The 21,855-nt window shown below is 42.9% G+C and overlaps 1 protein-coding gene across 4 annotated transcripts in view; it reads right to left on the bottom strand.

The window, feature by feature from the left end:
- kcnn1a (potassium intermediate/small conductance calcium-activated channel, subfamily N, member 1a) overlaps positions 1–16,259 on the bottom strand; it is a 49,790-nt gene extending 33,531 nt beyond the window's left edge. For 3 of the 4 annotated variants that reach the window (XM_034138186.1, XM_034138185.1, XM_034138187.1), the window contains exon 1: positions 14,967–15,955. Coding sequence is in view for 1 of the 4 variants with exons in the window: in XM_034138184.1 (XP_033994075.1) it covers positions 14,967–16,259 (1,293 nt within the window). In the remaining 3 variants the exon portion in view is untranslated. Of the gene's footprint in view, positions 1–14,966 lie in introns of all 4 variants that reach the window. The other variant, XM_034138184.1, reaches the window with a different exon arrangement.
- Positions 16,260–21,855: the final 5,596 nt, after the last annotated feature.

The following is a 21,855-nucleotide window of genomic DNA, read 5'->3' as shown; positions in this document are numbered from 1 at the left end:
TTGTCTGGTATTTGTAACAACATTCCCTAAAAGGCACAATCACCACGAACACGGCTAAAGGGTCAAGTACAGTAACTACAACTAACTAACGTTGTAGCCTAGCAGAGTGGACAAGTTGCTGTTAGCTGACAGTGAGGCACGTACCTGTCCATCAAAGTGGCCACGCCCTAATTTATGCAAAAACGTTAAGACCTAATATAAATAAAAGGGTCGCGTTAGAAAACAATTCACTCACAGATTCATAATCATGAAGGTGGAATCTAACTATATCCATAATAATATTTATTGCATCCAGGGCTAGAAACATGTTTTTTTCTGCTGTAAAATTGGGCATTTTAACATGGGGGTCTATGGAAATTGCTCCTTTCTGCAGTCATCGCCTATCGGCCAATATATGAACTGCAGTTTGTGGCACTTCCGTATTGGCGTCCCGGCTCTTCCCCAGAGTTTGCCGCTTGGTCGGGACGTTGTGAATCGCGCTGAGCTCCGTGGAGGTGTGGTTTCCTTGTTTAGCGACAGCGAAACACAGCCAAACTCATCCTGAGCACACACAAAGTCACAGCCGAAGTAAAAACAATAAGTGTGGCTTGATATTGAGAAAGAAAAAGGTTGATAAACGCTGTGAGAATGGGTCTGCAGAGAGAATTTCGCCACGATCCCAACTGTCTGTTATCAGCCTGCAGCCAGGGAGGAGAAATCAGCAGAGCTGCCTGCACTGAGTGTGTGTGTGTGAGGAAGTCCGTGGATTGGTCAATTTGGACCAATCAGCGGGGGCTTAACGTAACGGCTCCGCGGACGTAACGTACCGGCTCCACGGATTGGTCCATTTGGTTCCGGGTACCGCATGACCGTATCGCGTCATAGCTCTGGGCGTGGCTACTGGCCATCCCTACGTCACGATACCCAGGAAGTAAATAATGGAAAATGAGAAATCTCCAACGAGGCGTTTTGTGTTAGAGTTTTACTCGCTCCAGGGTGTACTTTGAGCGACAGTATTATAATAAATAAAATAATTTTCTGGATTGATGCTGCAACTGAACTTTGGTTGAAGGAACAGTAATTGTATTAATAATGTGGTATCTGGCCTGCACTTGTTTCCAGACGTTTTTTGTAATACTAACTTGATGCCCAATAATAATATCCATCTTTCCCTAAGCTTAACCAAGTGTTTTGATAGGATAAACCTGAAAACACATGTAACATTGTGTATTGAACTTATGATTCATTGTATTAGGATGGTCAAGAAAGAATTTGAATTGAAGTGTGAGGAGGATTTGTTGCAAGAGGAAGGGTCTTTAATGTAGCGTCCGTTACTATCAGTGGCTATAGTGGAATCCCCAGAGGGAAGACCCAACGCAGCAAGAGATAAAAGGCAACAATACAAATCTATACACAATAGATTCGGGCGATACAATAAACATTAAAAAAAGCTCAGAACTGCAGTCGCCTCAAGGATGCTATAACCTTTACTGAGGCAAATAACTAGACTAGAAAATATATAACAATAACACTAAGTCTCAACAGAAACAAGATGAGATTATTTTACTGTTAGTTCAGTGATAGCATCCTTGGCAACTGTGAGTCATCGGAAACATGATGTGGCCATAATTAGCTTGTTTTTTTGTGTAATTTGAAATGGTACGAATATACAAGCATGAGAGAAAGTGAGAACAATATTACTCACATTAGACTATGAAAGAACATTTACTTTGAAAATAAGAAAATAATGCATGAAGCATGCAGGGTGGCTTCTTTAGGCCTTCTTAATATCAAAGGACATTTTTTAATTCTTTGTAACCATCACCGCCTGCTGATTTCACTGCACACACACAATGATGGTAGCTTGATAACAGATGTATTTATTAGCCTCTAGCAGAGCTTGGCCTCCCTCACTTTCTCCCTTTTATGCTTGGAGAATAACAACCAAAAATTAGGCAAAAACAAGTAAAAGCCTCCATGGAGAAAAGGGACATAGGTACATGCCTGTGGGAATGTGTTACTGTTAGGACTAATAAGGCGCTGTGTTCAACAGAGACACAATGCTTTTATAATTAGGACCCGACAAGGTTACTCCATGTGAACCTGTGTGAGTGTGCGTCTCAAACTAGGTCCTGGGTAGATTGGGGTTAGAACTGATGGGGGGGTTACTTTCCCTGTGGGACACCCACTGCCTCATTAGCAACGATTTTAATTTTCAGCAAATTAAAAGGAGGCAGGTTGTTAGAAGACTGATTTGTAGATCGGGGCCACAATCGTTGAACTGATCCTGGTAACCAACCATCTAAAATACACGAATATAACTGAACCATTTGACAAATACTCAATTATATAGTTGAGGATGTCCTGTTTAAGGGGAGGCAGCTTTGAGAGCTCCTCTTTATCAAGGTCATACCTCAGCCGCATTTGAACACACTCAAATACTATAAAAATATTTAAAGATTTATCCTGAATAACACTTTAAGGATATCCTTTTTTCCAGTGTTCACAGCACATGGCTATGCTAAGAAAAGACACAGATGTTTACTCCAGAACATAATCACATCATGTCATTAAGGTTTTTATTTGTAAAATAATCCAGTGATACAATGCAAAGATGAACAGCTAACAGCTCATTTTGCATTTGGTAGATGGTAAGAGTTTTTCAAATGTGAAAAAAAATAACTATGGTGCTAAAAAAGTTCTAACCTACAACTCACTCACTTACTTAATACATTTTACCTCCAGTTTATAACCCTTATGTGGCATGGACTGTGGACGGCAGCTCAGAGTATCTGACTTTGAATGACTTATAATCAGAAAGAACACTAATAAATTCCTCCACCAAAGGCAAACTTCACAAAAATGGACCGGCATTAATATGTTACCACCAAGCTGCAACAATATTATTAAAATGTGGTGATAAAATGAGCAAATATATGGCAGACACAGCTCTCACTAATGCAGCATATCTTGGAAACTAGTAAATGTCACTGATGCAATGATGGTTTCCTACAGAAAGACGTTTGACCCAGGAAGTTTGTTTGCACTCATAAGTGGTAAAAACCGCTCATAAATGGCACAACAGCTGAAGAGACGGCAGCCTGTTTGCATGAGAGAGCATTTCAGACACAACTCAGGTGTGTGAACATGATCAGTGTCTAGATGTTAAGCAAAACAATTAAGTACTAGGAAAACAACTCATGTTATAATTTATCTAAATGTATTATAATTGGTTTCATCAAAAACTCTTTGCAGTCTGTTTAGTGGATTCCCACAATTATGAGTTACCTTTGGATTACTGAAATCTTTGCTTTACTATGCTGAATTTATATTTTGTATTATGCTTGATTGTATAGCTCTTATGTATATTTGATTACAGAATATGATAAAAACATGAGAAAATGGCAACTCTTTTAAATCTAAAGAACAAAAGGCTGGTGAGTATATGCACTTTACTTTTAGATAGATGGGTGACAGCACTATATAAAGTCTCACATCACATGTTCTCAGTGTTGATGTTGATGTGTAAATGCTTCTATAAAGGTTTGACATTGTCCATGGAAATGGAACGTTTCCCTAATCAGCTCTCCAAAGCGTCCTCTTTATTTGAGCTAATCAACAGTATTGCCCTATATTGCTCCCATTACGCATGATTGCTTGATGCCGAGTTTGTGCAGATAACCCCCTCAAAAAGACGCAGACCCAGTCCTTGAAAAATTCTCACATAAAACGGAGTAAGAAGGGGCCATAAATCCCTTTCAACCACTGAAATGGGTTTTTAACATTCCATTTTAGTGCAAAATTCATCTTTCTCTCTCACATATGTCATTGCATCCTTAATGGTTGGTTATAAGACAAGAATTACAAGAATTATCTAGTGAATACAATTTGGTGGAAATGTAATTGATCTGTTTACAAATTTGGTAATTTGTTGACTGAATTACATTTGGTAATTTTCTTTACTGAATTAAATCAGAAGTTGCAGAAACAAGGAATAACCAGGCTCGTTTAAAAAAAAATGATGTCAACTCAACTTTATTATTTTATTCATAGATCGGTACATATTTCATAATTAGAGCAGACTGTCAACCTGCTAGCAAAAGAGGAAGTAGGGAATACTTATTTTTAAGGCGGCATAGGGTGAAAAGCTTATGAAATTTGTTTTTGTTTTGCACACATTAAAAATCAAGAAATTAGAATCTGTTTTATTCCAAAGACTTAAAGAAATATCAAAAAGCAAACAGACCGCAATGCGCCCCAAACATATATTCAACATATTCGAGCTTCCACCATTTCAAAATGTATAGTTAAAATTACAAGAGCTAATACTTGTGTCATTAATGGCGCGTTTCCACTACACGGCCTCGCTCGGCCCCGCTCGGTATGGCTGGGCCTCGTTAGGACTGGCTCACTTTATGGCGCATTTCCATTACAGTTTAGGAACTGGGGTAGTATCTATAGTAACGCAGTGTAGGCGGAGCCGTGACGTGATCTTCAGAGAACCCCAGAAAAACAACACAGCCGTTAGCTGTTAGCACTCAGAGCTCACAGCTCCTCATATATGTTCAGAAACTAGACAAAAGTACAAACCACAGACTGTCTGTGTCATGGTGAATACAGTCGCTGCTTTATTTATGTCTGTATAGGCCGTTGTTGTGAGTGTGGACGGTCGGGGCATATACTGCGTTAGCTTAGCCAATCTCCATTTAGAACACACGCATTTTAAAAGGTTTTTCGCCTGCCGTCTGTCTGCAGACTTGACAAAGCATTAATTCATGGTTTTTACTAACCGGTATCAGTATGTTGTTCGGCATCATTTTGAAACGTGTATTACAATTAAATCACGGTCAAATATGTCCATCTTGTTGTAGTTGTAGCCCCCTTGCCAGCGATGCTCTCTCTAGTTTAGCATACTCAGCCCGACTCAGCCTCGTTGTCTCTGGCCCTAGACCCGCGATTTTATGAGGCCAGAAAAACTGTGAATTAGGACCCGCCGGCCGGTACTAGGCCAAGTGGAAACGCAACCAAAGACGGGCCGCTGACGTCACAGCCCTCTTAAACCGTGCTCCGCGCTGTAGTGGAAACGCGCCATTAGTCACAAGAAATGGCAGTTCAGTGTTATTTGAATGGTTATTAATGGGTGAATTCAGATTGGTTGATCTATTGCACCTAATTTAACATAGTTGCATCTTTATCAGGCTGCCTTACATTCAAACCTTTTCCATAAACAGTGTCAAATTCCAAATGAATTAATCTCCATTCAGCACGGCTTGTTCATTTTACACATTTTAACAAAGGTAGCAACAGTTTAATGAGATGGACAGAGGATGGAACTTAGTAGTGTATGGATGGGCTATTATGATGACTGTGTGTGAGAAGGATAAGCTATTAAGAGATTGAGAGAGAAATAATGGTGACTGTAAAAGACATAAATGTCACTGAAGCCGTCCATCGTCATTCACATTATGCAGTTATCCTCTCATACTATTATGGTATAAGTCTATAACGAGTGTGAGTGTAGTTGTGTATTACAGAACATAGTGATTGCAAGTGAAAAAGGGCAAAGTGGTGTTAAGGAAAGTCAAGCATTATGTAACATTATGATTTTGTGGGAGAAGAACTATGATTTACGCCCTAAATGGCCTCTCACTACTTCTCCCCACTTATCGAAACGACCAATAATGCAGGCGGTTAGGAAACACACACACACACACACACACACACACACACACACACACACACACACACACACACACACACACACACACACACACACACACACACACACACACACACACACACACACCACACACACACACACACACACACACACACACACACACACACACACACACACACACACACACACACACACACACACACACACACACACACACACACACGAAATATAGCTCAGTGGACACAGAGGACTAAACCATCTTCATTAGGTGACTGGTCCCTTGGCGGCTATTTGACATCCCAACAGGACCACAGGGACATATATTCCTCACAGGGATTATCACCCTTAAGTGCCCCATAACCAACTCCACTGTCCCACGATTTTAACCTCTCATCAAACGGCACTCACTATTGTGGGATCCAATAACAGTATCAATGTATCAATGCCACAGCCTGACAAGTTGTGTTTCCATTGTGAGGTGATTGTAAGTCATTGGAAAACGAGCCCTCTGTAAATTCTGGCCGAGGCACTTTCTTTCTTTCCCCGAGGCAAAAACATCAATAGAGGAGAGAGAAGCCAGGCCAACCTATAGCACAGGACAGATCAATAGCGCAACAAACTCGGTAAAGATTGACTGGAGAGTTGCCTGGAAACGTCCTGTTTGAGATTTATGACGTGAGGAGGACACGAGCCAACAGGAGAAGCGAGAGGACATGAGAGTGATGGAGAATTCTTACTCTTTTTTTTTGCCTTTATGCCTCAAATTGAATCCTCAGAGAGAATATATAAATGTTAAATACCATTGAATAACATAAATAGGTTTTTCCTTGCAAATGTGCAGCATTCAGTGACAATAAACGCCAATGGAAGAAATCTCAAAACCGTGTTAATCTGAAAAACCATTCTGTTTTATTCCCCGTATTCTAGTTATCTCCCATTTTTATTTCAAAGATGAGACTTTCCCGTTGAGAAAACAGGAAGAAACCGATATCTCACGAAGCAGACGGTATATGTTTGACATTCCAATGGGAAAATTACTGAAACAGTGACGAGATGAAATGAGAAGATATCAGGTTTCATTGCTTCCCCACACCAACAGAGAACCCTTACCGTATGTCACCCGGCTGCAGCGTGCTCTGACTGGTGCAGCCGTCTTCCATAGAAGCGGCTAATTGAATATCCTTATCTGGCTCTGAACCCCCCTTTTCTCCGCTGAACCGAGACACAGGCCGGTTGGAAAAGCGGCACATTTGTATTCACCCTCAGACGCAAATGTAGACCACATACACACAGATTTATTTACTGTATTATGCTGCAGCACAGATAATTGTGTTTTTATAAAGAGGAACATCATAACCAGACCCCACCCGGTACTGTACTACAGACAAAGCTATCTTTCTCACATGCTACTCTCTAACGTCTCACATGATAAAAGTTCCCCGGGAATGTGCTAACAGCCTCCAGCTGTGATTTTTTGTTGGTTATGAAATTAAGTGCAGCAGTTTTTCGAATGCCCGTTGGGCCCTTTAGTGTAAATTGATTCTATTTTTAAAAGGCTTTTTTCTTCTTCTGCAGTCTGACAGAGAAAGAGAAGAAGAAGAGGTGGCTGGGGAACGAGAATGGACTCTCAAAGAAAGAGAAGGCAATAGATGGAAGCCGGCTTTGTTGGTGAAAGGGTTCAAGAGAAAATGGCAGTGACAAAAACAGGAAGTGTGCAGACCGATGGCCCATTAAGGGGTTAACAGTCGAAGGGAGGCCGATAATGGAGGCTCGAGCAGCTGTATAGGAACTTCAGCACGCAGGAAGGCCAACACCATAGAAACAGCTAACAACCCGGAGGAAAACAGAGGGAGAGTGAGGCAGGGAGGTGATACATTTCTCAGCATCAGTTAACACTGAAAACCAACAATACAATAACCATTCAAATATTGTTGCAAAAATCAATGTTTTTCTAACGGACTGCAAACACATGTTCACACCTTTTTCTTTGTACAGTATGGTGCGTTCACCCGCTTTGTCAACACGACTGCAGATGCATAATGAAGCATGGAGCCCCGGCGGTGTGACTCTAACAGCAGAGATACAGCGGAGGATTCCTGAAGGAGAAGCTCTTCCACATGACTAGAAGCTGCAATAGAGTAAATGTGACCTTTACCATCTGAAGAATGTGGCATCCACATGATACTGATATACTAAAAGCTACCCTTTAACTTATTCGCTCCTTTACAAACAACCACGGGCACAAAACATACAAGTAGCAGAAATATGTCCCATGGAACAGATGTTTTACTGCAGCCCACATCTAGTAGTCAACCTCAGAAAACCCTCAACAGTTGCTGTACATCCATAATGGCTGTTTTATATTCACAAGCTAGGTGATTTGAGGTAACGATGGAGGAGGGGAGGGGGATTGAGAAAGCTGAGGGAAAGCTGCTTCATTCAACTTGTCTTCTGTTTCTATTTGTGAAGCTCGTGTGCTGAAGAAGAGCCACTAAGGCTGCTGACAGCAAAGCACACACATATGCACACAGTATTTAAAACACACTTGTAGTACACACACACTGATTGGAGGTTGAATTCCCTAAGCAGTGTGTTTTGTTTGTATAAAGGTAACAAATTGTGTTCACATTTTTTCTATAAACAGCTAAAGGCAGAGTAAGTCTGAGTAGATGCGGATCAGCTGAGGCTTTTTGTTCCTCAATGAATATTTATCAGTGGCCAGAGGAGGCTGTGATTGAGTTTTACAGGGGAACGGTTGTGTATCATGTGCTGTAAATTAAGTAGTACTGCAGCTCAGGGGATCAGCAGTCAAACTCTGACCTGAGGGCATAAAGACCTGATGAGAAGGAGGAGGGGAGTACAAACTGAGAGCGCACAGGCACAGCAGGGAGCTCAACACAAATACACACACATGTATTCGTAGGCCCGCCTGCCGCCAAAGGAAACCATACACTATGTATACATGGTGCTTTACAATGGCAGGAGCAGCGTTCTGAACATGCATTGTTAAAGGGGAGGCTGCAAGCGGAGCGTTAGTGGATTGTGTGAGCAAAGTATGATGAAATCACACATCTCTCACATCTCGTTTCTGCACTCTGCACTCCCACCAAACACAGTGTTTAACAAACATTTGAAAACAGCCAACAGGCAATATTGAAATGACTCAATGAGCTCGCACGTCGGCAATATCATAAGATATGTGCATGGATGACACACACACACACACACACACACACACACACACACACACACCACACACACACACACACACACACACACACACACACACACACACACACACACACACACACACACACACACACACACACACACACACACACACACACACACACACACACACACACACACACACACACACACACACACACACACACACACACACACACACACACACACACACACACACACACACACACACACACACACACACACACACACACACACACACACACACACACGCACACGTCGGTCCAGCATTGTAATTAATGACAAATATCTGCTTACAGCTGCATTACTCACACTCTCATAGTCTTTTGTGTTGTGATCATGCCCCTAACTGCAGGAACAGCCTCAGATCAATAACCTAATTAGCCATAAAGCATAGCATTGAGGTGATACATTATATGCCTGGCATCCCTTGGCTGGCGTCTCACAGGAATTACCATATAAATGAACTGCGGTCATTTATTAAGCAAAGAATCGTGTTGGAGACTTGGCTTGCTATGGAGTAGCAAAAAAAAAAAAGAAGAAATTGTGAGTTACAACACACATTAGAAAAGGGAAACATCACGAGGGGTTGAACAGTCAGGTTACAAATTGCATTGACTGCTGGCAGAGCGCAAACATCTGCCATGCTGCGACTCTACCCGCGGAGTCAGTAAGCAGCGAGGCTCACGGCGACCGAGGAAACCCCCAACACGCTTTCTTTCCACTCTTTGTATTCCACTGGACTGCAAGCAATTCAATACACCTCTTGTGCAGGTTCACTCAAAGCGAATGAACTAGAGCAAGTGGGGCACTTTTTTAACACCACTTACAGTAATATCTGTGTGTATGTGGGTCCTGTGTGTGTGTGTGTCGTGGACATAGGTCTCTATTTGCGCGTTCTTAAAAGCAAGTGTGTAATGAAACGTGAATCCGAAAAGATGAATCTTGTTCTGCACATGATTCCTTGACCAAACTCAATACCCCCGCGAGAGAGACGGCTACAACAATACCAGGCTGATCTCTCCATAGCAACACACATGGTAACACAAATCTATTTCAGAGCAGGAGCGCAGCGTAGCACTTAAACGCAGCGGACAAAAAAAATAGGGAAAACAGCGATCAATTATTAAAAGAGCTTCATGTTCATACTTACAGCCTGTGTGTTGCCAGCTGCAGCCGAAACTAAGAGGCTCCTACGGCTCACACCTACCTCTCCTCGCACAATGCTGAGCGTTATCAGGGATCTACAGCAGTGCCGCTCCTTCGTCATATACAGAGGATGTGATCTAGGATCTGCCCCTTGTTTGACATTTAATTGTTCAGTGAGGTGTGTTTACTTTCAAGGTGTTGGCTGCCCTCTCAGACTCGAACACAGACAAGCAGTGGAAACATGGAACACTAATGAGAGAAAAACAAACTCAGGGCCCTGTAACAACAGCGGAGAAATGACCGATAGAAAGTTTAAATCAACATAATGGTTCTTCTGGCATAAGCTCGCTGGTAAATCACAAGGCTGAAAGCAGATCTGTCGACATCAATTGTTCAGAGGCCCGAGCGTTCAGCTTTACATCAGCGTAATTGCGAAGCCAACATAAACACACCGCTGATAAGATTAACTGCTTTTTTTAAAGAGGGCCGGCAGCACAATTACCTCAGCGTTTTCCTTAATTTAGACGAGAGGGAAAAACACATAAGTCTTCTGGTATTTACTTGAAATAAATGGTCTTAGTTATTGGAAAATCTGAACAGTGAGAAGCAAAAACTGGAAATACTGACACTTTAATGGAGAAAAAACAGAACATGTTTTCCTTCTTTACAGAAAATACTTGCCAAACAACCAAACCATTCCCTTTCCACTTTCCAAAGCTCTACACACAACCACCAGTAAACATGACCCCAGTAAATCCTCCAGACAGCGTCAAAGTGACACTAAGTTGGCTGAAAGTGCCACTTTGATGCACCCTCTGTTGACCTTTCCCAGATCATATAGCCTGATTATACACGTGTTGGACTGACGTTTAGCAGGATCCACACAAAAAGCTTTACAGTAAAAGCTTTCCTCCTCTTTTGAGCAGCCATTCTGCAGTGAGACATACAACCTTATGTTCTGCAGAAAGGTTGGCTGGCTGGCCCTCGCCACACACACACACACACACACACACACACACACACACACACACACACACACACACACACACACACACACACACACACACACACACACACACACACACACACACCACACACACACACACACACACACACACACACACACACACACACACACACACACACACACACACACACACACACACACACACACACACACACACACACAACACAACACAACACACACACACACACAACACACACACACACACACACGGGTGATGTGACAGGAGAGGAGAGAGACGGCGCCAGGCTATGAATGTTTTTTCTTCTTTTGACCCATGATCTGATTTTCTTCATTTGATATGTAACGATAGATGGGACTTGCATGACAATAAGTAAATGGTGACCATGCAGCAGAGATACACAGTTTGTGAGAATTTCTTGTTTTTACTTGTCGTACATGTACAATTTGTCCATTATCTTTGGCTCTCTAACTGTTGAAGAAATACAAATAGCTATTTGAGGAAAATCTAATTTGGCTTTGGAAAATTAACAGATATTATTTACAATGAACAAACCAAAATTATTAATCCATCGATAGAGAAATGAACCAGCATATATTGAAGGTAGATTTATTTTAGTAGTTACAAATAATCAACAGAAAAATTGATAATGATATGAGTTGTTAGCTGCAGCACTACAATATGGGTCCATTAAGCCACGGAAAACGTACCAGGAAGGATTCCCCATGCCCAGTCTCAAACAAATGCCCCCCCTGAAACCCCCTACTGCACATATTTCCTTTATTTTATATATGACCTAGTTCTTCCCTTGCATGTTTTATGTCCTTCTAATATGTTTATTTATTCAAACAAACGCCAAGGCAGAATTATTTGTAAGGACAATCCTATTTGGTAAATTAACGTTATTCTGATTGTTGAATAAGCTACATAAATATAAACACATGATACAAAATACAAGCAAGCAACAGAAGGGCATGCAATTCCTTTTTAATAGTGGATTTTCTGTCCTTTCAATATTTGCAGGCATTTGAATTATTTTCAGGAAAACCGCTTTATTTTGGGCCTTAAACGGCACTAAATCTGACCACCTGTTAAGTGGTTAATCACAAGCATCCGCTAGAGGAGACATCCGCCTATCCTCTAAATTCCGCCTTGTTAAACGAAAGAAAATCCACATCCTGTGTTTATGTACAACACTGTCACTGCAGGAGATATCACCATAGCAGTAAGTGGAAGGCATTAGAGTACTTACACAGCCTATCACAAAAGAAGCAGCAATGCACCTTTCAAAGCACGATGTTATTGAGGCAGGACACAATATCGTACTACCTGCCGTCGGTTCAGTGGGCTGGGTGTCCAGTTTCAGGGTGTGCTGCGGGATACTGTAATCGTATACACTTTATCGGGCTTGTTCGGTCACAAGTGTTTTGTTTAAGGGATTTCAAATGGGGACGGGGGCACGGGCTGTCTCATTGTGGGCGAGTCAATAAGATGTAACCACGATCCCACGAATATCCGTGAATAGATAAGAGTGTCTGGCCATATCAAAATACTTGGCATGGTCAGATCTGAGCGAGGGAAAAAGGTTTGATACTTAAGAGTCTGTCCTGGGAGTACTTCTAAGATTTTTCTGATTTGCAGTGGAAATTGGATTATGTAATAGTTGTGTAATAAATAAATGTCTTGTTTACAGAGGGAATTACGTGCTGGAAAGCAGCAAACAGAAAAGATAATTGAAACACTTTTGCTATAACAGCAGTTTGATTTTTATCATCTATTAGCTATAACTCATGATATCCTATCCTGCTGCATACTGACCATGTTTTTACTTTTTTGTGGCCAAGGCTATCAGACACAGACAGGATCAGTTTAGAAAAGACAAAATAAATCTCCCAGTATTATAATCAGAATGGATTTAAGAGACATAACGGCCCTGCAGCTTGTTAAAATCCCAGCTGTTTTAAACAGTAATGAGTTTTCACTGGGTCTATTATACCACTTACCAAAGACTCTTTTTACTGATGTTTTACTCTATAATTAGTACAATATGGGCTTTATACGCCAGTATTTGGTATAATGATGTCAAAACATTATTCAAATGATGGCCTCAACAATGCAGTGCAGAGCAGATTATCAAAATGAAGCTTTGGCATGCATAGTTCTTATATGATGTTAAAACACAAACTGGTTCCCGTTTTCTTACCATTAGGAAAACATGTTGCACTATTCATAATTCACCATTTCATTTATTGGGTTTTGCTTCCCTATCAGGAAAACACCCTGTGATTTTCACTTGGAAAAAGGTTGGTTGCAACTTCAAGAAAAAAAGTTTACTTTCTCTTCAGTCATTTCAGCATTCTGCTGAAGCTCCAAAATTGAGGTAAGAACAGTCATGTCAAGGTGGTTCAATGTACCACCTTTTGCTACTGGAGCCAGCTAAGCCCCTGAAAACAACAGCAGCATTTTAAGAAGGAGGGTGGTGTTGTTATTTAGATGATACACCCTCATCAGGGCCACCCGTTGCTTTCCCTTTCCTATCCTGCGATATAAAAACTCCACATCACCTGCACCTTGAGGAAATGCTGGGGGAGGACAAACTATACAACGGTGGGGACGAATCTGGCACTCGTACGATATCTTTCACAATCAAGTCTGCTAAAATGTCCATATGTCTGTTGGTCTGATCAATTATTAACCATGTTTGGTCAACCAGATTTTTCAGGGAAGACAACTTGGTCGTATGTAGAAAACAACGTAGCAAATTTTTTAGCAGCTAGAATAAAAAACAATTTACTTCAACGTCTTCCAGTTGGACTTTTTTTATATTGCTCTCTGCAAGGGCCAAAACACGTAGCAGCCAGAGAGGACATTCAACGCATGTATTTATCGACAACATATTGAAAAATGTAGATGAGAATGATTTTTCATTTGAGTTTTCTGCATGTCACAGTGAGGATTAATGGATAGCAACCTTTGTACTGCCAGATAATCTACATGATAACTAGACATAGATTTTACTTAAATTGAATCATAATACTTTAAACTCTTAGTATTCTTTTTTTTGTCAATCATACAGACTGATCCCCAGATTCCCACTTGTTACTGCAGTTTCATCTAACCTATTACTGCAGGAACATTTAAACTTGTTTTTACCAGGTTTTATCTTCCAATAATCGTCTGTTTTATTATTATTTGACATGTTTTTACTCTTGATTTTCTTGCCGTCATTTGTTTAGCCTGATGCTCTAAATCCTTTAAGGTTGATGCCTTAACTTTAATTATTTATTTTACTGTACATATTATAGTGTTGACCTGTTACATACATCTCATACACCTTTATTGAAAGTGTTTTTTTTTAGTATGTTAAACACTGCCTTGCTAGGAGCTGCTGACAGATACAGGCCTACATGATATAAAGCTAACGCTGTGTCTGGAAGTCAGAATCCTGAAATGCCCCTGCTCAGAAACCCCTCGGTTCTGTGGAAACAACACACGCTTTGTTTCTAATTCAGCTGCTTGGGAGCATCATTATTTTACAGTGGGTTACCCAAAACAACACTGCAACATGGAACAGGTGTGTGTGCGCGTGTTTGTGCGTTCGCGATGCCGTTTGCAAGCGCGTGCTTGTGTGACCAAATGAAACAAATACCAGGTTAGATAAGATATGCATCACGTATAAGGTTACATGTGCGGTAGTTAACATCGGTGGGTTTTGGAAAAGCTACCTAACACTGAATGACGATTCAAATGCCTTCCACCCCCCAGCCCCCCCTCCCGTACATACATACACATGCGCGTGCACACCGTACACATTGGCGAATGTTCTGTAACAAAATCATATGACAGGCGTGGTCATTGAGTGAACACGTTAAGGCCAGTTTGTTTTTGTCATAAGAGGATAATAAGCTCCGATATGAATGGAGATTAATGTGAAAAAAACCTACCTTATGGAGGTCGATGCTGATCCGCTCCTCTCCTTTATGCGGACTCTCGGGCCACAGGTGATAGCTCGAGCCGTAGTTGGGGCTGTCTTTGCTGCTGTTGCTGCCAGTCGCAGACGAGTTCCCCGCGTACGCCTGTTGTGTTACCGGGGGGGTGACGCGGGAGTCGCGGCTGTGAAGCTGCGCCTGGTCGCCTGGCGCGGTGATCCTCCCAGACTTATTGCGGTCTTGTTCACAGTGCTGCGGACGCTGGGGACAGAGCCCCAGTGCGCCTTGCTGCCGCTGCTGCTGCTGCTGCTGCTGCTCTTGCTGCTCTTGCTGTTGCAGCAGTGGAGCCTGGTGAGTCCTACATAGCTCTCCTGAGCCGCTGGCGCAGTAGTTGATAGGCAAGCTGCTCCCCACCAGTAGCTGTTGCTGCGCTCGTAATTGTGGGATCTGTTGCTGCTGCAGGTCCGGAGTCTGAGACTCGAATGCTCTCTTGTTAGCCTCGGTTGACTCACATACATTTAAAGAGCGCCCTTTCTGCGAGTTTGCACGGCTTCCTTCAGGGGAGGGGTCCCTCTGTTGGAGTCTTAAATGACTGTGCTGTTGATACTGTTGCTGCTGCTGCTGCTGTTGCTGCAACAACTGCCTGTGGTCTCGGTGCCCTCCTGCTCCTCCTCCTCCCCTGCAGCGTTCCACGATGCTTGCCTGTTGGTAATTATTGGCACTCCTTTGGATACGATCCCCCCTTTTAGATTCCCGGGAAAAGGAGGAGGACGACGACGTTGGTGGCGGTGGTAGTTTAGGTGGCGGTGGTAGTTTAGGCGGCGGAAAAGGTGGGGAGGGCTGCGGTGGGAGAGGATCGGCTGGATGGTGATGATTTTGTGAAAGGCTCGCCTCCTGCTCGGAAAAACTGCAGTGGCAGCTGGGAAAAACAGGCTGCTTCTCCGACTGCGGCGGCGGCTGCTGCTGCTCAGAGCCGGCCGGGGCCCAGGGATCCTGCTGCAGGTGCGCCGGCTGCCCGGTGCTGGGTTCAATGGTTCGGTGTGAAGGTCGCTGGGCGGTGTCGTAGCTCGTCAGAGGTAGAGGGTCGCCGCTGTGCACAGGTCTCCCGGAGGGCTGGCTCAGACAGGGGAGCTCCTGGAGGCTCTGGCGATGAACGGCGGTGGTCGAAGTACGATCTCGGTGGTGAGAAGAGGGCGGGGGCGGCAGGTTGAAAACAGGAGCGAGTGGGTCTGGGCTCGGCTTGTTGCTTGCTTGCTTTTCGTCGGGGATTTGGTGCTGATGGACAGCTCCCGCGTACCGATGCCGCATCCCCTTGATCGCCGCGTCTCGCTGTGGTTGCTCCTTTGCCGTGCAGAGCTCCGACACCAGTTCATTGCGATCAGTCCCAGCAGAATAGAACAGACTTGTATCATTGGTAGGTTTGACCAGGACCTGCCTTAAAACGTCACCGTACAGCCAAAACACCGCCTTCGCCTGAATATCGGTCCATTGCTTGCTATGCGCACAGGTTGCAGCGGATCGATCACTCCTTAAGGCTGTAAGGATATTACAAGAATGGGATTATTGAGATGTAGAAAGGTGTTTAAATCTCACTCACATGTTCGATCATTGTAATCCTGTGGAACCAATAGATCGACTTTGTCAATGTTGCCATAACCACCCTGCATTATAAGAAATTATTTTTGCTGCTACGTCACCCAAGCAGATCCACAGGCCTGTCAAACATTTTTCTCATCTTAGATAAACCCTGAACACTTTGCTTTATGATTAGCTCCACAAGTGATTCCCTTGTAGTGTAATGTGCATTAAGTGTTTTTGCAAAAATCATGCGAGACAATAAACCCACTCTTGGTGTCTCCAACTGAAACTCATTTCCACTTGTTGGCCCACAGACACGCATCAAACTGTTACGATTACCTCATGTTACAGCCTGAGCACTGCAGTGTGTATGTTTTCTTTTTTATAATTTAGCGAAATATGACTGGTTTTGTAATACCAGGCAGAAATATGAATATATATTCTGCATTCAGAGCCTGCAGCATGCTGTGTGCGAGCCGCTGCTGTTGCATGCTCTCAGAATAACATGGTGAGGGCTTCACTGTCACAGCGGAGAGGAAGCCGGCTAGATGGAGACAGAGAGAGAGACAGGGAGAGAGAGAGGGAGAGAGAGGCGCAGACGCTGCTGTCCGTGGTGCTGAAGGATTTAGGACGAGCATCACTAAAATAGCTTCTGTCGTTGAGTCAAGTAGCCAGAGGATGGACAGATGTCCAGCACACATCGGCCAGAAATTCATCTCAGCTGAAATTAGAAATGTTATAACATAGAATTTGGATTAAAGGATACATCTAGTGTTTTTTTCAAGTCTCTTTTTATAACAAAACAATACAAAAATGCCCATAATTGAACAAGTAATTGGTGGCTATATTCCTTCTGTCGATACTTGTTTGTAGCCTTTATTTATCCAGGTAAAAATCCCATTGAGATCAACGATCTCTTTTACAAGGGAGACCTGCCGCACATTGGTTGCACATGTAACAGAAATACAACAGAAAACAAAAGGACACATACAACATAATGACAGGGGAACAATTTACAAACTTATTCACAATGACAGGTACCAGGAGTATCACATATCATTTCATCCAGCTGTGCTTTAAAATGATGCAGGGGAACCAAAATGCTCATTTTAAAAATGTTTTGCAGAGTGTTCCAAGCTAGAGGAGCTGCGCACATAAAATCTTTAGTGCCTAAAACAGTCCTAGCACTTGATACATGTAATAAAAACACATCCTGGGATCTTAGGCAATAGCTACTTGCGACTCTCTGTGATATCAGTGAGCAGATATAAGGTGGTAGTTTACCCAACATGGCTTTATATATGAACCATGTACTCAGCCATGTACCAATGACTGAGTCTCCAAACAAGTGAAGGCAGACTTGCCCTATACAGGGTACAGTGATGAGTAAGTGCTTTACAGTTTGTAACAAATCTCAGCGCACTGTGATAGGCGGTATCTAACTTGATCAGGTGCATTCATATATATATCAAATCACCATAGTCCAGCACAGATAAAAAGGTCACAGAGACTAGCCTTTTCCTGGCCTCAAGCGAGAAACAGGACTTGTTTCTGAAAAAGAAACCTAGCTTCACCCTTAGCTTTCTAAGCAGATTATTGAGCTGAGGTTTAAAAGAGACACAATCATCAAGCCAGATACCAAGGTATTTATAACCGGTAACCACTTCAAGTACTTTTCCTTGCGTAGTAACAATTCTGGCCATGTGGAGGATGAAAATCCACATCCTGCCTTTAGGTTTCCCTCGACAATGTTTCCTTGTTGATACGAAAAACAAATAATTAAAAATGAGGACCCTCTTCGTCGACAAGTCAAGTATTTGGTCGTTTTGGTCATAAAACAACGATTTCTAGTGTTGATTATTTTTGTATTGCTTTTTCTAGATGCATTAGTTATTTACAAGAAAGGTCTGAGCACGCCTTTGGTTTGGAAGTTTGAATTCAGTTAAGTGCTAGAAACAGTTACTACAAAAAGGCTATAAGTAAAAATGTAGAAAAAACCTTCATAATTTAGTCAGACTCGGAGTGCTGAAGCTGCTCAAATTGTGTTGCTTCAGCTGAACTTTAAAAATCAGACCTGTCAGGTCATGGTGGTTTTCTATCTCTCTGTCAGTAAGTGAACTTTTTGACCATCCTTAAAACACAGAATTGCAGACTCAGCTGATCCGATCTGAACTGAGGGGGGTTTGCTCCATAGTGTTGAGCTTAGACTGTGCAACTTCTAATGTGGGAGCTTTCAAAACGATATCTATATTCATTCAACGAAAATCTTCTAAGGTTCATGATTAGTCAGCATTTGTTTCTATAGACATTGTCTTACAGTGCTGGTCCCTTTACAGCCAGTATGGATAAAACATAATGATTACAATAATGTGCACCTAGACATTAGTTTATTGTAGTAGGATAAACTTTGATGTCTTTGTTTCTGTCACGCTCCATTGCATAAGTAATTGAACATTTGAGCTAAAACAACAGAAACAGACCATTTTAGTGCAAGAGAGAGAAGTTGAGGTTGAGCCAAATAGACAGAAGAGGGAGCCAACTTTTACATCATACATTAGCCATTCTTAATAAGTAATTATCCTTTCCTTAAAGCTGTTTCAGCCATTTGGAGTTTTGATGAGCCTCAAGACTGCAGCGGTGGCACACTTTGCCTATAACCACTGGAAGAAAGCTGAGGTACGTCTCTGTTTTTATAGCTGCGTGAAGTACTGCGGGAATTTGGAGCGCGCTCTGCCCAGGGCTGCATTGGAAACCTGATCATTTTCATTAAGTAATTGGTCGCTGTGACCTGTGTGAGTTCCTTGGCAAGATGGAGTTTCATTTGCTGGTTTGGGAAGCAATGTTACTGCTTCCACATGAATAATTAAATCAAACTTTACAACTCCTGGACACACACTCATTCACCAACGGGCTTTGAACAGCAGTGCCCACAATTTATTTGCGCCTGCTTCCCCCCTCACAACCCTAACGACGCTGCAATATTTCATTTCAACAGCTTCTTTCTAGCAAAAGCTGCCATTACGATTTAGTGCCACTTGGATTTGTACCACGAAGCTGTCAAACTCGGCCATGTCAAAGCATATCGGGCGTCTCTGCCTTGTTGGCTCCTTTAGGGAGAAGCAGCGGAAGATCTGTGACACTAAAATGGTAGAGGAGGAAACATGGAGGAGGCCACTGGCTGCAGCACATAACATAGGAAGTAGATAAGAAGCCTGTAATTACAGAGAAAGAGAAAACCAACCACAGCGAAGCAGAGAGATGTGTAAGTATGTGTGTGTTCGTGAGAGTAGGAGAGAGAGAAACTGATAGTGTGTGCTGTGTGTGTATGTGTGTGTGTGTGTGTGTGTGTGTGTGTGTGTGTGTGTGTGTGTGTGTGTGTGTGTGTGTGTGTGTGTGTAAGAGAAAGAAACCGGACCGAGTGGGAGAGATATATCTAAAAAGAGCAGGTGCGCCAACACAGAATAGATCAAAAGAGTTCAATTGAAAAGAAGAGGCAGGTAGAAAATGTTTTGCACTGTGAAGTGAACCAAAAATAATTACACGCACAGGTACAAAGATTAGCCCATTATCTTACAGTACGCTCAACGATAAGTCACATGTGCTTTTATAATCACTATTAATACAGATACTTGGGTTTGCCTCAGTGAAATGTCATTGTATTAGGCATCTAGACTGTATATTGGGTTTTAAAGGTCCCATGTCATGCTTTTCCGGTTATTACCCGTCCCCGTTATGTAGCTTTTTATGCATGTAAACGGTCTGCAAAGTCACAAACCCTCAAAGTACACCCTGTAGCGAGTAAAACTCTAACACAGAAAAGACCTGTTTATGCTGCCCCACAACGCCTCGTTGGAGATTTTTCTTTTTCCATTGTTTTCTTCCTGGTCACAGTGACGTAACGACGACCAAATGGACCAATTGGTGGAGCTCCTCACACACACTCACTCAGCCTTATCTTTTCTCAGCCGCGCTACTCCGCAGAGTTTCGCCGGCACTCAGCCTTATCTTTTCTCAGGCTGTGAGTGTGTGGTGATCTGTGTGACGAACAGCCTGGCTGTGAGTTTATGTGTGTGCTTAGGCTGAGTTCCGCAGTGTCTCGCTGTCTCGCAGACCCAACGCAGCAACCAGGAAACGACACCAGTAATCCAGCTCACACTGTCCGATCCTCGAGCCTCAAAGTGCGGAGCAGCGATCCCCGCAACGTCCCGCCAACACGGCACCCAGACCCCACGCAGCATTCTCATCTGTTTGTCATTACTGGTGTCATTTTCTGGTTGCTAACAAACGCCATTGTAACACATAATCACTGATGTTCCGCTGTAATGGTGGTGGACTCAGAACAGAGTGGGCGAGCTGACCAATCAGAGCACAGTGGGCTCATAGGGAGGGGGGGGGGGGGGGGGGGGGCAGGAGCTCCAACAAGCCGTTTAGGACAGAGTGTGAATACACATACAGAGATGCTGTATGAGAAACCAATATGAGTTTGGAACATTAAAGCTCCCATGTCATGCTTTTCCGGTTATTACCCGTCCCCTTGTGTGTTATGAAGGTTTTTATGCATGTAAACGGTCTGCAGAGTCAAAACCCTCAAAGTACACCCTGTAGCGAGTAAAACTCTCCCCAAAACGCCTCGTTGGAGATACGTCACTGCCCATTTGAGTCTTCCATTTAGTTCCGGGTACGGCCTGATGTCATGCGGTACCCGGAACGAAATGGACCAATCCCGAAGAGCTATGGCCACACCCAGCGGCGCTGGCCGCACCCTCTGCCAGCCTAACATTTACTGTTGGAAGCTCTGGTTCAGTTCACAATCGATCCAGTCATGCCACTGCCAAGGACCTGTTTCCTGAAATGTGAGGAGAAATCTGAGCTGTTTGTCCTACCGACGGTAGAACCACGACGAAGTCAGTGGTTGAAATTTCTTTTTAACACTGTTCCTCCAGAGGTTCGAAGAACCGGCATTTCACAGACGAAAGCTTCCAAAACATTGCCCAGTTTGAGGCCGGATATGCACAGCTTGTTTGGACCGTTTGGAGCAGGGGAAGATTCGGGTACACAACCTGTAAGTTTGCATTGTTATTTGTGTATTTATCAAACAAGGTATCTACCACGACTGTTTAAATGTGTAAACATGTTTCGGACTGCTAAGCCAGTGCTAACTGTGCTAACTAAGTTGCTAGCGTTTCCATATATCAACTCCAATATTAGCAGATCGCCTTACATACATGTTCCTCATAGCTGGACAATGTCTGCATTCACACACGAAATAGTCATAGACCGTATACTCCTGGTGATTTACCGTACGGTCAGTCGCGAAACGTAATTA

This window comes from Trematomus bernacchii, unplaced genomic scaffold, assembly GCF_902827165.1.
Source record: "Trematomus bernacchii unplaced genomic scaffold, fTreBer1.1, whole genome shotgun sequence".
NCBI classification, from domain to species: Eukaryota; Metazoa; Chordata; class Actinopteri; order Perciformes; family Nototheniidae; genus Trematomus; species Trematomus bernacchii.
The sequence above is the reverse complement of the archived record's forward strand: the minus strand, read 5'-3'. Positions and strand labels throughout refer to the sequence as shown.